The sequence below is a fragment of the Odontesthes bonariensis genome, chromosome 24 (assembly GCF_027942865.1).
Source record: "Odontesthes bonariensis isolate fOdoBon6 chromosome 24, fOdoBon6.hap1, whole genome shotgun sequence".
Taxonomy (NCBI): domain Eukaryota; kingdom Metazoa; phylum Chordata; class Actinopteri; order Atheriniformes; family Atherinopsidae; genus Odontesthes; species Odontesthes bonariensis.
Window position 1 is genome coordinate 7,888,970 of NC_134529.1, and position 19,994 is coordinate 7,908,963.

Here is a 19,994-nt window from a genome sequence, read left to right on the forward strand (position 1 = left end):
GATAATTGTTTACTAGAAGCCTATGCAGCCGTCTCCTAGCAACAGTTCTGACGAGCTTGTATCAGGTGTGGCTAACCATGGCAGCCTGCATTACCCTTTGGCTCTGTACATCCAAAACATGACTAACTGCAGTCTCAGGCAGAGGAGAGGACAGCGAGAGGAGGAAAGATGAACAGCACATGAGCCAAAGTGCTTTAATGAACTGCTAATTAAACCACTGCCCTGCTTCTTCCTCATTAAAGCTCGAGACTGCATCAAATAACCCAGATTCAATTTGCTCCTCGCTTGACATTTATCCTCTTTTCTCGTGCGCAAGATCTGCTAGATTTACTCATGAAAATGAAAAAAAAAAAAATTAGAAACAAACCTAACAAAATAATGATTTATATTCTGACTTCATCTAGCCATCCAAATGGTCCCTAAATTACCTCTGCAAAACCAATGGTTAGGGCCAAGGGGTGGAATGGAGATGGGGCCTTAGAGTACTGTAAGTCTGTGTTGTATTTTTAGTGCTGATCCCCAGCTTAAAACTGAATGCTTCAAAAAGAAATTAGATTCATTTCAGAGCGAAATCATTGATAAGCAAATCCTTAAATGTTTGCACTGGTAACTCTTCTGAAGGAAAGTTTAGCAAAGAAATCCACCAATTAATACTCTTCTCGAGTATCAGTCGAGTCCAATTAAGAGACTATTTTTTTCTAATTAAGGGTCTACATCCAGCCATTTATGTAGCTTTCTAAATCCAATCTAATACTTAAGACAAACCTCGGGGCAAGGTTTGACCCCATCCCCGCTCACAAAAATACAAGCATGACTTACTTTGTGTTCACATGAACAGGCTGAGACAATTAGGCCTTTGAGGGGAGAGTTTTCCACAGTGTGCATCAGTACCTCCATAATTCATAAAATGACAAGAGGAGATCCAGGAGGCATAAAGTTTGCCTCGACTTGCTAGCTAATATGCAAATAAGACAACTTGCATTTACCCAAGCACAAGAAAGAAGAGCCATGCAGAAGAAATGCTGGACAATAGCACAAACTAAAACTATTAAAGCAGCTCTATATGCACGTGTTATAATGCATGACATGGACAGGGGCGCAAGCCAAAACCATTCAAATAGTTTGGGTTTCCTCCAAGAAAAACAATCTTTAGCAGGTCTGGGCAGGTCAGCATGTTGATGAGATGTGAATGAGATAGTCTATGCCTTTCATTGTTGAGATGATCCGCAATGTGAGACCAACTACCTGCCAAGAGAGTGCTTTAGCAGACCAAAGAAACCCAAACTCTCACAGACACCTGCTCCCTTGTACCTTCCTATGCACAGAGGCCAGAAGTTTACAGTAAATCTATACATTCCTGTAAATTAACAGCCTTGCTGCGAGCAAAGCAGGCAAGACCAATTCTGTTTCTTGAAAAGGTTAGTGCTTGCAGATCAGCTGCAGTTCTGGCTGACGACATGCATCGATTTACAAACAGAGGGAGTACAGAGGTCTGATATTTTATCCAAGTCCAGAGAAGATACAGTTACAGGCAGGCCCACATCAAACGAACGCCCGGCTGATGCAGCCAGAGGGCAGGGAGGGAATGAGAGCAGAGAGGCAGAGAAATTCCACCGGCAATTTCATTAGTGATCAAATGGAAGTAAGTCTACGTGTCTTTCTCCTCCATTCACTCTCCTGAAGTGCACACACAGTACCAGCCAACAAAATGGAAACTCAATCAGACCACACAGAGGAGGACTTAACGTGGTCAGCTGCCTGCTGAACTCTATCTTTTTTATATCTGTTCCATATAGTCCACCATGATCTGCTCAGTTGCTACATGATCAATTCAATTGGAAATATGCTTCTTAAACATTAAGAAAAAGTAAAAACAAAAAAAAAAAAAAAAATTCTGTTAAGATTGATATTACTTTGAAGTCCGTACATAAAGAGTGGTCTCGATACCAGGTGTGCCTGATCAGCTGAAGGTCCTGCATTTTTAAGATTAAGTCACATTGCATGATTGACAGCAGACTAACATTTAAACGAGCAAACACTGAAGCAGAGGAACAGCTCAAATTTCACAAAAACTGTCGATTAATACAATATCCTAACCCGTTTAGACACTTCACAATGTTAAATACCTATAACTGGTCAGTGTGGGCAGCTTTACATATATTACATCTACTTTTCCAAGCCAACGCTAATAGTGGCTAGTTGACGTAACTTCAGTTCTCTATGTGGGAAGCTCTCTGACCTTCCCTAAATTACTAATAAATAAGTCTGTTAGTGTGCATGTCACGTGTAAACGCACCATCCCCAGCACATGGCCTACTCAAGAAGTGATTAGCCAAGTAAGGGGTGTTAATTGGTTGCAATCTACAATTTGGCCACTAGGTATCGCCAAAACCTAAACAACATTCCTCTAATATGTTCTAACATGACTCCGTTTCTGTTTCTGCTTTATTTTTTTTAAATATTGTTATCGTTTATTATTGTTTTTACATTATTCTTATGTTTTGTCTTATACTTCGTGTTGTTATTCATGTACAGCACTTTGTTTCAGCCACGCCTGTTTTTAAAGGGCTTTATGAATAAGGTTGAGTTGAGTAATACACAAAAACTATTCCTTACACAAAATAGTGCATTGTGTATACATGAAAGTAAATGTGAACATCTACTCACTCAAAATGAGCGTGTGAGTAACAAAACTGACATAGCTTTATAAATTGTCTAATGGCATGAAGAAAAAAAAAAAAGCCTAGAGACTTATTTCAATATATTACGATATTTGCTTTCAAGTCTAACACACAGTGTGAAACTCACACAATTCACACTTTGAGCACAATCTTATGCCTTACATCCATTTTACCCTGTCAGATTTAGCAGCTTTTAAGACCCCTTCAGCAATAAATCTAACAACTTTAAGGACAAACATCCCAAGTCCAAGCCAATGCAGGAACACCTGTCCCCTTCCTGTACTCTGCCTCAGAGGTAGTAGTGCCTGTGAGCTGCTCTCACATTTAGAATATGTGAAAAAATATGTTCTGACACTCATTTCTCCATAAGAAGTCATTGGATTGCATCTTTGAAGTGCCTTGAGATGATATTCGTTATAATTTGGTGCTATACAAATCGAATTGTATATAGCCAGAATCACTGAACAGAGACGGTCATGAAATTCTTTAGATGGGGATTTTTGTCACCTGATTTTATTAGAACAAAGCATCAGTCCTTAAAATGCTGTGAAAGTGACAGCAAGCTTACAAGTAGTCTTAATTTCAGAGTAGTTTGCTTTAATGGGAAATCTGCAACAAACATGCAGCATGCGAGCAGAGAGGAGAGACAGGCGAACAGAGGGCGCAGAGCAGAATACAAATGTAATGTGAACCAGCAAAACTCTCATCCCAAGCTGAACTCAAAAACTTGAGAGCCCTGTCAATTTTAATCAAGCATCTGCTCCTCTTTTTTTCCAGTCACTCGCAGCTTCTTCCCATCGGCATTTTCGTTTGCTTGACTCCAAAGTTTGAGTGTCAACAGTCCATCCCACCCAGAGCATTTTTTTCCCCTCTTAAGCATGCTTACTGCTCACCAACATGTGTACTGTACCCTGTGACTCTCATTCTACAGTAACTAAAAGCGAGGCTCACGTGTGCAAATGACTACCAATTTCCAAACGCAGAATTAGCATTTTAAAGCAATAGATTTTTGACGGCCAAGTTTCTCATTGGCTACAAAGACTGGATTGCAATATGAGCAAGACATTCAAAGGCTATGAGAAGAGAAGCAGCAGGTAACACCGAGTGTAAATCTATAACTGCAGCAACACACTTGTATAGTGAGACTCTTTACTGGGAAACTGACAAGCCAGGGCAAAAAAACAAAAAAAAAAACATAGCTGGTTCATTTCCAAAGAATGAATCATGCACTGAAGTAAAAATCCACCACAGGCAACTGTATCACAAGTGTGATGACAAACAAAAAAAATAAAGGGCAGCAGAGCAGCAGTCTTGCCTGAAATGATGATAGCCATCATTACAGTCTTACTGTCCCACCCTACCCTCTGAGATGAAGAACGCTCTATGGCATGTGAACCATAGGAGTTCAAACTAAACAATTAACAGCAAACCAATATGATGTCAGCTCTCTCAAGTGAATGATGTATGGATTCTGTTTAAGTACAGAATCTAACCCCAAGCAGTTTTTTTTTTTCCCTTCTATTTTTTATGGTCCCATAAACACATCACAACTTAGCTGTCAGAGTTTAGAACCTACAGTAAAACAACTCCTGCGTGGTTTCGTTTTCAGGCTGTCGGTGAAGTCTGCTTCAAGATGACTGAAGAGTTTTAGCCCTCACTGGTTTCCACGGGGCTCCAAGTGGGCAGCTGGCCAGATGACACAGCCAATAGTACACTGCATCTTTGTTTCTTCAGTGAGGACAGCAACAACACCACAGCCAGTGACCCCGCAGGCTTGTTGTGACATCTGGCACTGGAATAGTGCACCGTTATCAGCTGGGGCGCTTTACAGAAGGACAACACACCAGAATAGCCCCCTTCACCTCTGCCTCGAGGTGTCTGTCAAGGAGTTAAATAGGAGCCTCTCGGGAGTTTATTTTCAGTGTGACATGAACCATGTAGTCTATTCACAAAAAAAAAAAAAAAATCCAGGAGCTGGCCTCAAAGAAATGGCAAGCTCAGGTGGAGAAGCACCTGGTGGTGTAAACAACAGGCCCACCCCTTTAACATATGGCCTTCAGAGTGTGAAATCGCACCTTTGCCATTTTCCCTCAAGCTCAAAGAAGTTTGCAAAGTGGCCATTAGTTCACTAAAACGTGGGAAAACCCTGAAATCATTAAATGCACAAAGACCGCACTAACAGGCTGCAGGACAACATTAAGCTGTTAATCATTGGCATCTGCATTACAGAAGTTGTGTTTAATTGAGTCGACTGTATAATGTAACCTTTTAGCACTTAGTTTTCTAGAAAGAAGCTTTTCTTATAGACCGGTCTACACAACAAATTCAGTCAAGATTCTGAGATGCCTGCATAACCCAGAGATAAAATTCACACTCCGATATCCATAACACTCCAACAGAACAAACTGAAATGAACAAACGGATTATTTGGGCAATTTAGATATTGCCCAGTCACTCAAAACATATCCAGTTGACAATTACAATAAAACAGCAAACTTTCACAGCTAAAATTAGAAAATGACTGTTCAGGGTAGCTGCAATTTGCCGTTTTTTCTGTCCATAAACTAGTTCTTCCATTTATAGTTGCCTCACCACGTGACTAATCTGAATAAAAACAGGAGCTTTTCTTCTAAAGCCACCATGACATTAAATTGGCAAAGCTAATTACCAGAAGTGTACTGAAACTTGAGTGTATTGAAATTGCAGGACTGAGAAGTAGATCTTATCAAAGACCCAAAGTGTGTTTCGTGCTGCAGTACAAGTGCTTTGGTTTTTTTTCCCCCTCCAACTCTATGCGTGCATATTTCATGTGCCTACTTCATCTGCTATCACTCATCTGCCATCACCACCAGGCACCCGCAGCAGAAGAGGAGGCTGATGGGAAAGAGAGGTGTAAAAACCAGACAGTAGCACACTTAGAACCAGTGCTCGCAGGCATCCTTCACTTCATCCCAACACATCATTCAAGCTCACAAGTCAGTCATTCATCATTATAATAGAGAATCATTTGGCGTGCAAACCCTGCAACCACACACATTCCCTTCTCTCACACCTGTAAAAGCTTGCCAGTTTATGACTGCTTTGTAGAAAAGTAAAATTTACATACAAGATGCATGTAGAATTTGGTCATAACAGCTGTAGCTCAAATCATCTTCTGCTTTGATTTGGTGAAGCTGAAGCTGGTTAATTTAGCCAATAACAACTTTCACGAATCAGCAATGTAGAAAAAAAAAAAAGTGTAAGAAGTTGCAGTTCCCTCCCGAGGATCTACATATTAAAGCATCTCCCCACTCTAATCACCCCATCATGGCCTCGACAGGTGCAAGCTAGTGAACCGGAGCAAAACCAATCCTCATATATCAGGGCCACCACTCACCACTGTAGCTGCAACCAGATCCTTGTTAAGCATGTAATCATTTAGCCCCGATGTGTGTCAATTCTCATAAGGACAGGACGCTGTGAGGCACCTACATTTCCTTAGGTCTGCCCCCACTGCTAAGAAACATGCAGGACACCCGAGACCTGTGCCGAGATGTTAAAGAGCTGAGGTACCAAACCGGTAAGGTGCTGATCTGTTTTAGTAAGCAGCTTTTATGGAGATGAAATGAGCAAAACTGTAACTTTTCCACAGGTTTTCTGGCTCAAGTCTTCCACTGTGGAACTCCCTGTTCAGGAAAAGTAGCAGCAGTTTGGGGTGTAACAAGCAACTGTTCAGTTAGATGCTATAAAGAGAGTCAATAAATAAGCTCTGATGTAAAGTTTAATTGTGCTTTCACTAATATTTGGGGTCGGTTTGCTGCTCAGATATTTGCTCCTCTCTATGGTTTTAAAGACAACTAAAATCAAAGAAAGACCTGGCAAGTTGATGATGAGTGGAAATTAATGTGAGCTGCAGCTCATGACGCACAAAAACGAGAGAAAAAAAACTTTGCTTTAAAAGGATGGGTATTTGAAAAGTGCTTCCACATTTACAGTGTATGCAGATTCAGAAAGGTTTCTGAATGTGTGCAGGTGGCAAAGAGCAAACACTAACATGCCCAAATTTTAAGCAGGCGGCAGTATGATGCTCTTGCCAAAGATGTCAAGAAGCACTTAGATGAAGGAGGAAGCCACACTCACCGGCCACGCAAACTGGAAGGGGATCAAAATCTTGCCAGCTTCGTCGAGTTTATTCGCGCTATTCTTGGCGCTCTTAAAAGAAAACGTATTTCCACCGAGAACTTGCGTAGATCCAGCTCCAAACGTGCAGGGGCCGGTGGTGGTGACATCCATCTGGTACTCCTTCAGGCAGACTTTGAAGTAAGTGTCGCACTCGTCTCGGGTGCAGCGCCGGTCCTGGGAGCTCCAGGAGCCGTCGCAGCACTCTCCGTCCGCCAACTCGCCGTTTACATTCTCCACGGAGATCAGCTGCAGCTCGAAATAGCCGGTTGACTGGGACACCTGGAAACAAGACGTTAAAAAAGACCCCAATGTAAATATAGACCCGGATAAAAACGGCACGATTTGTGCGTAAAGATGGCCAAACGGCCAAACAGGGTGAACATTTTTTAAATCAAAAGGCAATATTTTGGAGTTTGCAGTTTGGGAGACTGTGCCAAAATAATTCAACGCATCATGAATGGAGCACGTGAACGCGCTAGGGCAAAATTATCCACCGCAGCAGCCAATTGATGCGACGCAACTTACAACTTGTTTGGCTCACGTGAACGCCCTACAGCGTGCATGCTGGGATTTTAGACAAGCAGGTTACTCTCAGACGGGAGCTCATTAACCGCTGCAGCAGCCTCATACGCGATGCAATTTACAACTTGTTTGGCTCAGGCCTAATTCACCCCCCCTTCTATAAAAAAATAAATAAAAGAAACACAGGAGACTCAGAATTAAACCAAAATGGAGAGTAGCCTGTATCAGTCCCTGAGACTTCAATCTTGTCATGGTAACACGATCACATGCCCCACAACGGAGAGCTACGTAATTCAATTATCGATTAATGTGATGCGAATATGCAATGCAGGAGAGCAAATGCATCTGCCCACGCCCACCAACTTTTCACAATTTCAATTTCAAACATTTATTCCAGCAACTGAACAGCACTGACATAAATGAGAGCCTTCTTACCTCCGTCCACAACGTCAACAGCAGGCACACTATTGGGAGGCAATTCCTAATCCTGGTGCGATTCCACATGCCTCCGATTAATTAGAGTGACATGGGGGGGGGGGGAGCGATAAAAAAAAAAGACAAACAGCCGCGGACCCGGCGACTAGTTCCTCCTCTCCTGACATGCAAAAACAAAATGTTCACATGCGTGTCCTCTCCACCGTCCAGATTTCACCGAGGCATTACATGCGCGTGTGTGAGAGCAGGCGGCGGATTGCGGCGCGCTGATGGTCCATGTACAGGAGTGTCCCTCCGACAAATCTCTCCACACAGCAACTGAGATGTTTCGTAGCCACAGCCTGAAGAGAGGACGTCTGCTTTGATTGGCAGCTCCGCAAACCACTTACAAATTGGCCTGCGGGCAGTCTCTGAGCCAACCGGATTAAGGGGCGGACAATAGTATAATAACCCCCCCCCTCAACCCCACCCCACCCCGCCCCTCCTTCTCCCTCCCCGTTTCTCTCCTTTCCTCCCTCCTCCGCCTCCTCCCAAAAACTTGAATTATACTGGGCTTCTATTGAGCTTCATTTAGACAAACCGCATTACAGCGCGCAAACAAAGCATGGCTCGACTTTAATTAAACGCAGCCGCACAGGCATTGTGATGAGCATGGCCATTAGCCTATTTCAAATTGGGACCTTGTCGGCACTGCATTTAATAAATGTCTTAATTAGAGCTAAAGACAAATGTGGATGACTGTTTGCATTCTGCCAGCAGACTTACTCCATTCAAATCATTTTCTCCTTAAGGAATAGTCCTGCAGATGGACTGCAGTTGTAATTCATGACAGTGATGATTGATGTTAAGAGATAGTTTACTTTGGGACTAATTTTTGGCATTTTTAAAACTGAAACCTAAAAACTGAAAAAAATCACCTTGAGCTTTTCTTTTTCCTTATATGACATAACCAAATATGCTCTAATTTGACAGAAAACATGCCTCATTTTTTGCAGCAAATTAAGGTAAAACTGCTCCTCCAATACAGCACATTGATTTCGTTGCAGCAGCATAGAGCGCCCTCTACTGCAACATTAAGTAACTTTAAGATGTCAAACATGCTCTGTCAGACATTCAGCTCCTATTTGACCCCATGTGATTCGTGATTTTTTTAATACACATGAAACCATGTTGAGTGAAATCTCAAAACTATTTACTTTAATTGTATAAATCCATATTAAAGCATTGCATTTCTGACTGTGAACGGCTATTCTTCATTCATTTGCCATACACGTCATGAACTGTGTCCTCTTCCTGCAAAGTGACAACCAAAGCTAGAAGTGCTCTTCCTCCCTTAACCTCCCACCCCACTTTACCACACATATATGCAAAATCCACATACGTAGGAACAGATGCAAACATTTGCACAAGCATCCATGCCTGTCTTGGTCAGGTGATCAGGTCTTGACTGACAGATGGCCACTGGTTTCCAGTGTTTTTACATGCTTTGTAAGCCTGCTTTAGATAACGTGATAACCATTTCTCGAAGTAGGCTGCAGTGCGTTTGGTCTTGCTCTCTTTCCCAACTGAAGTTCCTGAAAAGGAAGCGACTGAAACGTACGAAAACACAGGTATGATCTCCAAGGTTGGATTTTCCTCCTTTTTCTCACATGGGGGACCCTCAAAATCATCAAAGTGCAAAATAAGTGTTGGTAGGAGCAGCATACGTTACTTACCTGTCGCAGGATCTGTACATTCTTCTTTTAGTATTTTGACATCCTCCTTGGTCTGATTGAGCTAGAGTGTCCAAATGTTTTAGACCCTCATAAATCAGTCGCAAAGTTAGCTCGAATGTAATTTTGTAGCCTCATTTCATTAGAATGGAAAGACAAACGCAGGGGCAAACAAATTTGAGCTCTCAGGTAACTTTTACCATCATTTCAGAGCTTAGTTAAAGCGATGGCTTCTTCACAATCAATGTTAGAAGAGGCCAGGTGATGCCAAGTTCAAAGCTTCTTTGGCTCTTCAATTTTCTTCCTATAAGCAGCACCTTAGCACTCTGAAAATTAGTCATCAATGCAGTCATCCAATGTTATGAAGAAATGGTAGTTAACAGGTACTGTGGAGGTCAAGCTGAGAACTTGAAAACTAAGAAAACCCTCAGAAGGAACCTTTTGTGCAGTTATTGGAGAGACAGCCTCTGTTCGACTGCAAAAAAACTTCAGGAAGATTTAGCAGACTCTGCATTGCAGCAGTACTGTTCTGCTGTGCAGCTACGCATGCCCAAATGTACTTATTATGGAAGAATAACTTGAGGAAAATCTTCCCTGTATTCTCAGCTCAAAATTGAGCGTCGGAAATGGGCACATAAACCGCTAAATCAATGCATTTTGTACAGAAGTCCTGCACAAAAACAGAGTTAAAACAAGCAAAGTTATATCTGGAGGCCAAATGAATTGAACGCCATCCCAGCTGTTCAGCTTGGGGATGTATTAATCATCCTTTTGAGGTTCGCAACCAGAAGTGACACAGAAAAATCACTGGCAGAAGGAAGAATGGAGTTAGTTAGATACCAGCAAGTTCAACTAGAAGCCTTTTTCTGGAATAATGAGAGAAATTCTTCAAAGATGACTCTTTGTTGGATACGAAAAGGCTGAGAAAGATGTGATGCTCAGAACAGACTGCATGAAACTGTGAAAAATATTAATAAAAACGTCAAACTATTACATAAATGCATCATCTTTTAAAGCCTGCATTTTGGAAATCGTGTTATCTTTCACTTATAAGTATCCCCTGTAACAAAAATGTTGACCAAACTTTTGCAAGTCACTTTAATAATACCCCCTCAAACCCGTTCAGACTCAACTCTTTATTTAAACCTGAGGGTTTTCTGAAGAACTTAAAGCTTATCATTATCATCTGAATAAACTTTAAACATCACATAAAAGCAATGTGAGTGGTTAAACCTTCAGCTTTTATCGTAAACTAGTGACTATCCACATTTTTATTGATATTGAAAAAAAACATAATGTTAACTCGCTGTGTGCATCAACCATAGGCTTGAAAGCTAAAACGACACGTTACCCTAGGTCAAAATGACAACCTACAACATTTCTTCAACATACCTGCTCAACATTTCAACAACTTAACAAAAGGCACTTTTCTTCCTGTGTGACGATGGATAACAAGAGAAGAAGAAGAAGAAGCTGTCAGTCAGAGCATATGTGACAGCAGCGGCCCCCTCCTTCTTTCATGTCACCGTCTCCCTCTCATCAGGCGACTGCCAGCCCGTCAGATAGGCCATGAAGGAGGCAGCAGATATCCTGAGCCGCTGCAGACGCTTTGACTGGAACGTTTCACACGCTGTCACAAGTGCATGTGAGTGCTTTAAGTTGGATCACACTTGGTAAAGGGCCTTGGGTGGCAAGGGAACAATGTATAAGAGTATGCGTGTGTGTGTGTGTGTGTGTGTGTGTGTGTGTGTGTGTGTGTGTGTTATGTCAGTCCATAACAAAGTCTGGACTGAAAAGAATCTACAACCTTTGGATGCCTTGCCATTAGAATTGCCCTCTTCTGTATTAGAATTGCTTTGATGTCAAAGTGGAATGGTTCTATAAAGGCATTTGGACCTTAATGATTCACTAATATGAGTCTCTCCATTATGAGCTTGACTAATGCATTTTGTGAAGCATCTCTGAAAGCCTGAGTGATCCTTCAGAGGAAGTTAACACATTTATTTCTTTTTCTGAAAATGATCTTTAAACCCTGTATCTGAAAATCTGAGCGACAAAAAGAAAGTGTGTAAAAGGATTCTGCTTTGACGCTGCTTTATGAACCCCGGCTTTATCACATCAGTCACAGATAATATAAGTAATAAGACTAATATTAGCAGCGCATGGATGCATCTCCTGAATTCTAACACCTACCGGAGGGCCCAGGGCGCTGTGTGCCTACCTTTTCTTCCTGTTTGCGTACACCAAATGTAAGTGTGTGAGGCACAGCGAGGGGAGTGTGTGTGTGCAGGAGGAGAGAGGATTATGAGTGGGAGCTCTGTGGGGGGTTTGCCAGCCTCCAGGGGGGAGGTGAAGTGGATTTCTTCTCTCATCCATTTTTCATGGCTTTTCTCCTTTCAGATCTGCAGTGCCTGTACATACGGCTGACGGGTCAATTCTCTTTTATCTTTAAGCATCTTTCGGGGACTCTGCGTGTGTCTGCTGATGTGATGGGGAGACTGATGGAGGCAGGGATGGGTCAAGGTTGAAGCATGCTGTTTTTCATCAAGATCTAATGACTACCTCACCACATGGCTTGCAAAGATGATGCTAATTTGCTGATGATATCTGTTTTTTTAATTGAGGTGGGCAGCTTCAGTATCTTTCTGCAATGGTCACGGGATACAGAGAGTGAAAGCTATGTTTTCCACAGAGCAGATGGAATATCATGGAGGGCAAATGTAAACAGTACTGTTTAATAGCAGTTTGCGTCCCTTGTGGGTTCATTCAAACACACATGTCGTTTAAAAGGGGGCCTGGAATAATTAACGATCTCCGTTTGTGACCTCTAGAGTTCAGCATCATCGGCCAAACTTGTTTCCTGTCCACCACTCTATACCCCTCGGCTATAGATTTTCAATTGGTGACAATGACAAGAATTGTCCTGTTCTAGAAAGTCTATTAGAGTTCAATGATGATCAGGCAAAAATGACTGGTGTAATGATAGTTTGGTATTTAGATCTTTTAGCCTTCACAGGTAATTTCCAGACAAAGGCGGTCAAATTTGAAAGTATCATGCGATAATCAGAATGATAATCAGCATTAGAAGGCTTTTTTTCACAAATGGTTGGGTGAAAGGAACAACATTTGCATAATTAATGGCAAAACATATATTTTCTTGGTAATAGTAGAGTGGTAGAGATGGTTAAGGCAGGTATACTTCCAAGACAAGATAAGAAACAGTATAGACGGTGAAAATAATGCACTGGCAAATTTTAGAGCAGGACAATAAAGGGTTAAAGCCATTCCTGTTACGGTAGTCTATGATTTGTAGAAGATTGAAGTCCCACAGTTCTCCACATAAAGCTAACATTTTTATCTAGCATTGTGACACTGTACGTTGGATCTTCATTGTTTTAATTGGATTTACAGCAAACGCCGTTTAGCTATTTGTACAACAGTGCAACATAGGATATTCTGGAATTGGTCCACAATTTGTAGATGCAGTTTTCTGTAGATTACTGAATCTCTGTCCATCCTTACTCCTGAGAGACTCTGCCACTCTAAGGTGCTCTTTCTATTTCTAATCACATTGCTGACCTGCTGCCAGTTAACTTAATTAGTTGCAGTGTGTTCCTCTTGCGGTTTCTTTTTAGTCCCACTTACTTTCCCTGTATTTTGTTGCCCCTGTCCAATTCTTTTGAGACATGTTGCTGCCATCAAATGATATGTTTTATATCTTCTATAGAATGTGGGTTTATGATATCTGCACTGATATTCTGATTTTATTAAAATTTTTATGATTGAGGTTGTACTTTGAAATGAATTGGAAATTAATTTTGAGGTTGTTTGTATTTTTAAAAGATAAGGCCAGAATTCAACTTAACAAATCACAATCTGAGTATCTGTTGCAGATAAGAGACATTTTTCTTATAGAAACCATTTGCATACCTCACATCCATCATTAGTCAAATGAAGGCATTTGTTGTAGCTACAGTTTAAGTTGTATGTACCAGCTGAAATCAATTCCTTCCCCCAGTTTAAACTATGGACGTAAGACTCGAGAAGATACAACGTGCACTGTAGCTATGAGCAGAGGAATGTGGCTTTTCCAGCGCAGTGATAGATAAACTACTTTGCCAGCTCCAGAGTTGGATGGCTGGTCACAATACAATAGCATTGCTGCAGTGTGGCGTTAACAAAGTGCCAGCATAAAGGAGAAAAAATCATGCACAGGCCTAGTAGTGTGATAGCAAAATGAGATGCCAAAGACTTACCAATTAAAACATTAATAACATTTTGGGACATACATTTTTGTCTTGTTCTTCTTATATGAACTTCATTGGCTAGCTTAACATGATATTTTATAGTTAGCCAGCTGGTTTAATGACCAATTAGCTAAAAAAGCAAGTTGCAACTTCCTGTGCGGAAACAAATGAAGCCAATGCGGGGAGGTGTGAACCTTTTATAACTCATCCAGCAGACAAAAGTATGCATTATCATGGGTGAGGTCACTTTGAGTGACAGGTGAGCTGTTGCAACCATCAGTGGCACCTGCTGACCTACTTATATCAATTAGAATTTGGCTGAGAAAGTAGACAGGAAAGTTTGTAGAATATGCAGTTAGGTTAACAGAAATACTGAAATGAATGTAATGTAAATGTAAATGAAAACGTTTTCTTCGGAAAACCTAATCTATTCGACATATTTTTTGGCTCAGAAGAGGGTTTATCTGCAGACTGTTTGCAGCCCATTCTCACCAGAAAATGTGTAATAAGTATGATTATCCACTTAAAGGATAAGACCGGTTTTTTGACATTGGGCCCTTGATTTCACATTATAACATGATGTTCTACTCACCCCTGCTTGTTGTTGGTCATTTGGAGCTGTTCCGAAGATATTCGAGAGGCGTCTGGCTGCTCTCTTGAGATATTCGGCCATGAAACGGTTTCCTATGGGCAAGTTTATACAGGCACAAACTATGCTGTTTATAATTTATTAATTACTCTACACTAGCACTGATAACGTGGAGGTGCGTCGCTTACTTAAAAAAATCCGGGTTACTGTAATTTTGAATTTTTGTCGTAAAGTGGGTGTTACTGACGTCATCGTTGTGCTACTACCACAGACAGCCCACAGACCTGCTGCCTATTTATTCATTCGGCTAAAATTCAAAATTAGTAACCCGGATTTTTTTAAGTAAGCGACGCACCTCCACGTTATCAGTGCTGGTGTACAGTAATTAATAAATTATAAACAGCATAGTTTGTGCCTGTATAAACTTGCCCATAGGAAACCGTTTCATGGCCGAATATATCAAGAGAGCAGCCAGACGCCTCGCGAATATCTTCGGAACAGCTCCAAATGACCAACAACAAGCAGGGGTGAGTAGAACATCATGTTATAATGTGAAATCAAGGGCCCAATGTCAAAAAACCGGTCTTATCCTTTAAGTCCTGACCCATATAGTTTATAACATCTCAGACTAACCGTGTACCTTAATTCAAACCCAAGCTGTGTACTTTTAACTCCTAACACTGACCATTTGCTGATAAGAGTATGGCATTAGAGAAAGGAGTTTAGAGAAAGAGAGGAAGCAGAAAAGTGCAAAGACTGTGGAAAACCCTGAGCAGGATGAATCCTACTTATTTGAATTTGAGGCCAAATCAAAGAGGTTGTTGCAAAACATTTTGATGCTGATACTCTGCTGTGCGTACATTTCCCATTTCAACCAATTCTGTCTTGACTTTTTTATAAAAAGGGAAAAAAATACACTTTTATTGCCTACAAGCAGTACAGTTATCAGTGGTTTCCTGACTTGATATACATTGATCACATTCATCTACAACAACAGCATATCAAGTTGTAACTGTCAGAATGGTGAAATTACCTTCAACATTAGCATAACAAACTCAGGAGACGGACCAGTAAAGCTTATAGAAACTGTGGCCTTCAGCAAAGTACCAGGATCTGCAGGTTTCCTTCCAGCAAAGGATGCAGAAAGCCATTCAACACTGTTCCCTAGCAACAGTTTTTTATGACTTAAACCACATGGACAACAAACAAATTATATACTTGACCTTCCAAATCAAAACAAAAATATCAAAGAGTTATTTGAAAGTTGGACATTTAATGCAGTTTAGCAGGACTTTGATTTTACTTTGATGAAACAGATAGATTTCTAAAGCTGGAATCAATCAGAGGTCGATAATCATGACTATAAATCAGAGCTTTCTTTTTTACTGACTTTCGTCCTCCACTTCTGAAGCCTTCAAGTGAGAGTGGAAAGAGCATTTCCGCCGTGATAAAAGGAGACATGTAGCCACCACAGACACGGAGGTGCAGCTCACTAATGCCCTCATGTTTGGCTCTTCTGATAGTACTGTATGCATCTGTTTTTTCTCATGCGGAGAGCTTAGATTTCACCCAGTGCATGCTGGTCTGTGTGATACGTGACAGACGTTTCCAAACTAACTGAAAATTCATACCTTCGTAAACCTGAGCAAAGATGGAAACGATCCACCCCAACCCACACACGCATACACACAGATTTTTTTTAAAAGTTTACAAAGAAAAAACATGGTTACACCTGTTGGACAAGTTACAGACAATGCATACTGTATGTCTTGCTTTTCCTGTTCATGTTTCGCAGTCCTGATTTAACCTTTTAGTTATTGTGACGTCACAAAAATAAGTGGTTAAGAGCCTCGACAGTATTTCATGCAGCACAATTCTCTCTTCTGAGTTTGAGGCAGAAATCTGTAGATACCGCACACTTAGACCATCTGAAGTCAATTTATTGTCTCTTGTGCTTCCTCTCCAATAGCATCACCAGTCTAAGGCTCAGATTACAAAACTGTTGCTTGTAACAATAAATGCCATAGAATAAAATACATGATGAAGGAGGTCATTTGCTACAGTGCTGTTCAATTAGTAGATACAATTTTCTCATTTCTCGACATATGGAGATACCAAAAGCTTATTTCAAACCCAGCACGCACAGCCCAGGAGCTCATAAATTTACCTAGAAGGCCTAGAAGATGCTGCACTATGACTCACAAGGCAGCAAAAAGAAGAACAAATTATTCATGACCTGCTTAATCTTAGATCTTTAAAACAGAAGCAGGTTTGGGGTATTCATTTGGTTCCTCTCTAAGACTGTTTGGACTCTTTCTGCTCTTCCTCCATGCCCTGTTAATCCAAAGAGACGGCCTAGTTGCTGCAACTTTAGGAAAGAAGAGCGGCACATCGTTTTGTGCTTTCATAGGTGGGTTTTGCGGGGACAGTTATCTAACATATTGGCATCACTTGATCTGATCAGAAAACTGGACAAACTGGACATCTTTGGTTTGTCTTCACTCGCTGATATATGCAACTTAAATCAAGGTCTGGTGTTTGCAGGTAAAAATAAAGCATTCTAGCTTCAAAAGGCTTTGTTTTACAGTAAATGGATTTCCTAAACATAACTAAAGCGTTTTGTTTAAGTGCCTCCATTTAACCAAACAACAGATGGGAATGAAAATAGAGAAAAATGATAAGCTATTCACTCAAGACTGGATTTGTTATGTCCAAAGAAAAATAAGGTAAAAACATTCAGGTAACGTGTTATGAACTTAAACCAAGTATTTCCTTTCCTTTTCTTTTTTTTTTTTTTTTAAATAACAATGACTTTCACTGATATTTGTCATTTAATTTGATAAACTTGTGCATTAAAAACTTAATATTAGCCAAAAAGAAATCTGACCTCTGTCATTTTTTACAAATACAACCATGCCAAGGGAAAAATGATGGACTCTTATGGCAGTGTAGTAAAATTCGATAGCACAAATGTGTAACCAGTCTATTCTGCAGGGACTAATATAAAAAGAAGAAAGCTCGGACAGAAAGATTTGAGTTTAAAAAGCACATCTCCCTCCCATATGTGGAAGATCTCATTTGCATACAGATGGAGTGTGTCAGAGTCTGCTGGAATCGTTCTGGCTTTGTGCATCTCAGCGTGAGCTCCAACTGCAGAGGTAGTGGTGGCAGAGGTAGTCATTGGATCTTGACTTTTCATCAAAGTGCAGGTTTTAGGTCCCACCTGTGAATGGACTGCATTCAGAAAGAGAAGGGTGGTAATCCATCTGCTGTGGAAACACACACACATCCAGATGGTTTCTGGAGAACAGAGACATCCCATGTGTCCAGTTACAACATGAAAGCTATGGGGACGCAATTTAAGGAGCGCTCTATCCACCCATCCCCGTCAGTCGCCTAAAAATGAGTGGGAGGGGACACTTTGCAACTGCTGATCATACCCAGTCACTTTGAGGATAAGCCTCATTAGTGACATAACGATGTAAATGAGCTAAACTTCCAGTCAAATCCTCTAGTTTTAAAATGATGGGGCCGTCATTTGTTTGGTCTGTTAGTTCTTCAGCTCTAAGCTGAGATGTTAACCTTAAATCTGCACCACTCAATGTTTTCATGTTGGGTAAAATGGCAGGTACTGCAATCTGCAGTTCTATTCAGCTCCATGAAGCATATTAGTTTCACCTCATTGATCACCACCTGCCCGGCAGCAAACAGCAGGCAGACAAAGTTAGGAACTAGCTGGTGAACAGAGTGCAGCAGCTCCCATTCATCAGATGGTTGATCTTTCGAGCTGAATGCTAATGCACTGGGCCTGTGTGACACGTGCACAATATACATTTGTATGTACATGACATTTACACACTCTAAATGCACTTACTATTACCATCTTTTTCTCATTATGGGGCCAGATGAAGGTGTATAGGCGACTAAAGGTGTAGGACAGATCATATTAAAACATGTGAACATTTAATTTGATTCAATGTGAACTTCAACTCTAAATAAGTGTTCTCCAAGATAACAAAATATTCAAAACTGCAGTTTTAGACTATTAGATGAAGATGAAAATGTAAGAAGAAAAAAGACTCATTCAGTGTCTGTGTTATAAAGGTCAAAAGCTTAACAGGAAAATTGAATAAAAATCTTCTCTGATGTTTCTTATCTTCAAAGGCAGCATTACCACTGAAGCTAGTTTTGATGCTGACGTGGGAGGGCATTCAGTGTGACTTAATGCCATTTTGTTCCCAAGCAACATGCTTTGAAGAAAGTGCTGCGCAGGCAGTGAAAAAAGTGACATAGAAAGAGTCACATCTGAAGTTATAAAGATGCAAGACTGCAGTGCACTCATTTTTGTGTTTGTAACAATGACTGTAGATAATAAAAAAAAAGATAATGTTCTTCCCGTTGCTCTGTGCACCTCAGCTGAGTCACGTCAGATAAGATCCCCCCCACCACACAACAGCTTTTATTTCCCCCCGCAATACGAGAAAACCCTGCTTTCATTTCTTGGAAAACGACCGGATCAGTGTTTTTTAGAACTTACACTTGCTGTGGCTTATCAGCACAGAGGGATTCTTTGCATAGAAGTGTCATCCCATTTTTTGATCCACATCTCGTTTTTATCTTTTCAGGCCGTGTTTGTTCAACAAAGATGATGCATATCTACAAGCTGCAGAAAGGCTGCCAACAGTCTTATGTAAGCAGCAGAGAAGTGATGGAGCTTACATGTTAACCACAGGAACCTCTGATCTTTTACTTTCCTTTGTGTGAGCAGCATATTTTGAGTAACACGTACAGTAAGATCTTTTTTCATTATTCATACAATGTGTACAGCAATAAATTGTGTGTAACACATCATAATGTATGTATTTTTTACCAGATGGTCACTTTTGACTTTATATAACCTTCCTGCTCAGGTGGAAGTATTGATAAAAAATAAAAAAAAGAAAACACATTTTTTGCATTTGCGATTTATTTTTTAAAAAATGTACATTTTTACATACGAATATACGATAACTGGGTCACATCAATGCTCGATTCCGTTATTCAAGGAAGAAAAGAAAATTCCAGGAATGAAAAGGTAATTTTAATGCTTTAGGACTCATCTACTGTTCTTTGTAGAGGAATTTAAAGTGTGATCTGCCTGTTTCTAACTCACTAGAATAATACCTTTCCTGTAACACGGTATCACAGAGGAAATATTAAAACAGTAAATCCAAACACGCTTTTACAGTGGATATAAAATAACAATGAGAAGTGAATTTCAAAAGTGATGGATGATCCAATATTTTCCATGTAGCAGAGATATAAATGAGCATCAAGTTAAAATGTGGTATTCTGACTCTAAACTGCATTTTGTTAGCCGGGGGGGCTGCCGTTTAGAAGGTAATCCAACAGTCAGAAGTTTGGTGGTTCGACCCTGAGCTGCGTGTCCCAAAACTAAGCACCTAATCGTCCCTGATGTATCATCAGCGTGTGAAGGTGTGATAGAAATGTTAAGTGCTCTGAGTGGTCTGTGAGACTTGAAAGGAGCTTTATAAAATGCAGTCCATTTAACACCATTTAAACCTCCAAAGGTCACAAAGATATAGCTGGAAGTGTATAGCAGATGATGGTACAGAGGAATAATGAATGCTTCAGGAAACTTCCTCAA

General features: G+C 40.6%; 1 protein-coding gene across 2 annotated transcripts in view; it reads right to left on the minus strand.

Annotated features, from left to right (window-relative positions):
• jag2b (jagged canonical Notch ligand 2b) overlaps positions 1 to 8,113 on the minus strand; it is a 46,784-nt gene extending 38,671 nt beyond the window's left edge. For both annotated transcript variants that reach the window (XM_075458499.1, XM_075458498.1), the window contains exons 1-2: positions 7,800 to 8,113; positions 6,801 to 7,121 (exon numbers count right to left, since the gene is read on the minus strand). In XM_075458499.1, coding sequence (XP_075314614.1) covers positions 6,801 to 7,121; positions 7,800 to 7,868 — 390 coding nt within the window. In that variant the 5' untranslated portion in view covers positions 7,869 to 8,113. The remainder of the gene's footprint in view (positions 1 to 6,800; positions 7,122 to 7,799) is intronic.
• Positions 8,114 to 19,994: the final 11,881 nt, after the last annotated feature.